A 3772-nucleotide genomic window follows, 5' to 3' on the forward strand; every position below is an offset into this window, starting at 1 on the left:
CAGCCATCCCTCCCTGTGAGCCTCAGGCGAGACTGCAGCCCTGGCCACGCTGGCCTTGACCAGTCAGCGTTGGGAGGGGGACGATGCTGAGTGAGGGTCTCGCGGTGGGACTCGGTCATCTGAGAGTGTCCCTCCCGGCCCCTGGGACACCCAACTGTGCCCAGAGCCTCCTTTACCGGGAGGAGCAGGGCCCACAAATCACGTCCCCTCTGCGCGCTGGGCACCAGGAAGGGGTGGAGGGACAGAAGCCGGGCCTCTAGGTCCGGGGGCTGCTGTCAGCCGGGCTCCTCTCTGTCTCCCACCCTGGGGCGGGGTCTCCGCTCCCCGAGTCCCAGGAACTGGTGCAGAACCCCACAGTGCCCACTCACCTCTGTGGGGTCGTCTTCATTTGAAATGTTGACCAGGTAGAAGAGTTCAGAGTGCAGGAGACTCTCAGGTGGGTACGGGTCGCTCCAGGTCAGCTGCCACATGTGGGAGTCGGTGGCGTTAACCGTGAGGTTTCCGGGGGCCCTGGGTTTCACTGGGGAGAAGCGGGGCCTGGTGAGGGCTTGTGGGGCCTCTGAACCCGGGCCATTGAGGTTCTCAGTCAACACCACCTCCGCACACATGTGTAAGGCACCGCGCAGATTCAGTCATAACACTTCCAATCCTAGCACTCATTCTAGCGTCGCTCCACTTCTACCTGGAGCCCAAAACGGAACCCAAACTTCAGTGTTTGCACTTTCGTCCTTCATACTTTGTCTATATTTTGATTCACGTGTTTAAACTTAGTCTCTTTTTAAGCATTCATATCAGTGAGATCACAAGTATATAAGATGCATTAAAGTCAACATACACGTGTGAGAATTATTTTAACTCACGGGTTTGTTCATGGGCCAATTTACCACCAGCAGGTGAGCAGGCCCCGCAGGAACTGCTGATGGAGTGGTGGAGGCTGCGAGAGACCGCCTGTCCGAGGCAGGTTACTTGCCTTCTCACTACTAGTTTATTCAATTGCAAAATGGGGATAGGAACTCTCTTTTGGAAATGGAGGCTCAGAGAGGTAATGTGACTTGCCCAAGGTCACACAGCAATAAATGGTGTTTTAAACTCCCATCACTGCCCTCGGCCAGCTCCTGGGGAATGCCTGCAGGGGCCCCAGGCAGCTGTATAAAGTCAGCCTTCCATGTAGACCAAACATGTCAAACTCAAAGGCTAACATGGGCCAAATAAACGAGGCATGCTGCCCGCGGCTGCGAGTTTGACATGCTTGGTCCGGACTGTGTGAAGCAGCGGCAGCTGAGCAGTCGAGGGAGGGTGGAGGACGGTCCCCAGCTCAGTTTCCGGTCTGCAGCAAGCACACCTTCCACCAGGCAGCCTGCTCAACACCCAGTCAGGGCACTCACATTTAGGGGGTTGAGATGTCTGAGCCCAACCCCATTTCAAAGAGGGGAGGACTGAGGCCCAGACAGGGCAAGAACCCCATCGAGTTTAAGGAAAGGCTGCTTGGGCCCCTCCCCGAGTTGGAGCCTGCCTGGCCCACGCAGAGCTGGGCTTAGAGCACCCGCCCCGCCCCGCCCCACTCACCATGCTCGCTGGGCCTGAAGGAGCCACTCCACAGCCACTGCTCCCCAGCCCACAGGTCCAGCTGGTAGGTGTCCCCACTGACTATGCTGTCCACCAGCATGTCGCACCGGCACACGGCGCTCTCTCCATTCACAGGGACACACGTGTGGTTTCTGCGGACACGGGCTGCGTTAGGCTGGTCGTGCACATATGGGTGTCCCCCTACATGCCTCAAAGAACCACATGCTCTTTTGGTTCCCGGTCACCTGCCTCAAGGACCAGGTCAGGGGACTGGGAAGCAGAGCGGCCAGAGTGGGCTAGGACGGCCTTCCCTGCTGCCACAGCCCCTCACCACACCACACCCCTCAGTCCCAGGGCTCAGCTCGTCCCTGAAGACGAATGAAAGGGAAGACAGCAGCATTGGAGAATCTGTAACAGCACGTGCATGTGCTAGCATACCTCGGGGCTCAGCCTCTCCCGTGCAGGGCACTGCGGCACACGCCCTGCCACCACACGTCATCCTAACGTGCTGCCCAGAAAACGTTTTTCTGTAAAAGGCCAGACTCTGAGAGCCAGACAATTTCTGTCCCCACTACACATGCTGCCGATCAAGCACAGAAGCAGCCACAGGTAACACGTGAATGAATAGGCGTGGCCATGTGCCAACTTACAAAACAGGGGGTGGCCCAGTGTGGCCCAGGGTTCCATCTCCGGTCTAAGCCGATGTACCGCACACAGAGTACAGTGCGCCCACCTTAGCGCCTCGTGGAACACCACCTGTCGTGCACCCACATGCTGCGCCGCGGGGCCTGGGTGCGTGTGCTCGGAGTGTCATGACACACCCACTGTATCACACACGGCGCCCCGGCGCCCCAGCTCCAACCCCGGGCCCAGTAGGAACCGCAGGGAACTGCATTCGGCACTCAGTACTCCACTGGGACCAGGCAAACTCAGGCCAACCTCCCGGCCTCCCGTTGGTCCCCCCCTCCCTCCCCAGCTCCCTGGGCACAGGCTTACTCAGAGTTCAGAAAATCCAGCTGGTAGGTGAGGCGGAGCTCGGTGCTGCAGTTGGTGGGGCCATCCATCCTCCACTCACAGGTGGAGGTGCTGAGGTAGTCGGAGAAGCAGGTGGGCCGACCCCGGACCTGAACACTCCCTGGGGAGCCACAGGAGCGCTCTGAGCAGCCGCAGCCCAACAGGCAAGAGGGCCACGGGCCACCGGGAAGGTCGGAAACCAGCCCGAACAGGACCAAGGGGCCCAGCACAAAGCAAGGGAACCGCCGCCCCGGACCGCCCCTGTGCCGTCTTCAGAGCCTCCAGCTGCACGGAGGCCATCCTGGAGCTGAGGAAGGGCCCTGGGGTGCGGGCCCACTGAGGGGACACTCCAGTGACCTTTACGTGCTGCAGCTCTCCTACTGCCTTTGGCCAAATTAAAGGGACACATGTGGCGGAGTGAGGAGGGCGACCCGCCAGCAGCACCTGCCCTGCAGCGCTCCCGCCCCACCTCCTCCACCCTGCTGAGCTCAGGAGGCTGATCCCCACGGTCTGTCACCCAGGGGCCCTTGGCCTCTGGCTCCTTGTTGGGTTTGGCCAATATCGAAGGGCGGGATGAGGGGGCGGGGTGCTGTGTCCAGCCGGTCAGTGGCAGAGCTGGCTTTGAACCCGGCTTACTGCAGCGCCTCCTCCCTGGCCTCCCGGCCTCCACCCTCGTGCTTACAGACAAAGGGATCCCTTTCAGTGTCACAGGTCATGTCGCTCCTGTGCTCAAACCCTGCCCGGTCCTTCCTGACTTGGCCACCTGCCTCCCAGCCCCACCCCAGCCTCCTCTGGTCCCTCCAGCTCTCCAGGCAGGCTCTGGGCTCCGGCCTCCACTGAGGTCCGCCCGCAGGTATCTGCACGCTCCCCCTCCTTCAAGTCTCTGCTTGAGCGCCTGTCACTCAGGAGGACCTCCCTGAGCTCGTGTTTTAAATCGCAATCCCTCACATGACCCCACTGTCCCAGCCCTCCCTGCTCTGCCCTCTATTGTCTTTTCCCACCACCTTCTGACAATCTAGAATTAACTTATAATTAGGGCCATCTGTCATTGGCTGTCCCCTCCCACTACAGCGAAATCTCTAAGGCAGTGGTTCTCAACCTTGGCTGCACATTAGAATCACCTGGGAATCTTCTTAAAAACCCTGATTTCTGGGCCTCATCCTCCGGAAATTCTGTTTCTTTGTTATGGGGT

At 59.7% G+C, this 3772-nt stretch overlaps 1 protein-coding gene across 1 annotated transcript in view; it reads right to left on the reverse strand.

Annotated features, from left to right (window-relative positions):
* Positions 1–302: 302 nt before the first annotated feature.
* Positions 303–3772, reverse strand: part of LOC102768492 (interleukin-4 receptor subunit alpha-like) — a gene marked incomplete at its 3' end in the record, with an annotated part of 15281 nt that continues 11811 nt past the window's right edge. Inside the window, exons 6-8 of the mRNA XM_015570970.1 lie at positions 2563–2722; positions 1567–1718; positions 303–520 (exon numbers count right to left, since the gene is read on the reverse strand). Of these exons, the coding sequence (XP_015426456.1) occupies positions 303–520; positions 1567–1718; positions 2563–2722 (530 nt within the window). The remainder of the gene's footprint in view (positions 521–1566; positions 1719–2562; positions 2723–3772) is intronic.

Source organism: Myotis davidii, unplaced genomic scaffold, assembly GCF_000327345.1.
Source record: "Myotis davidii unplaced genomic scaffold, ASM32734v1 scaffold6368, whole genome shotgun sequence".
NCBI classification, from domain to species: domain Eukaryota; kingdom Metazoa; phylum Chordata; class Mammalia; order Chiroptera; family Vespertilionidae; genus Myotis; species Myotis davidii.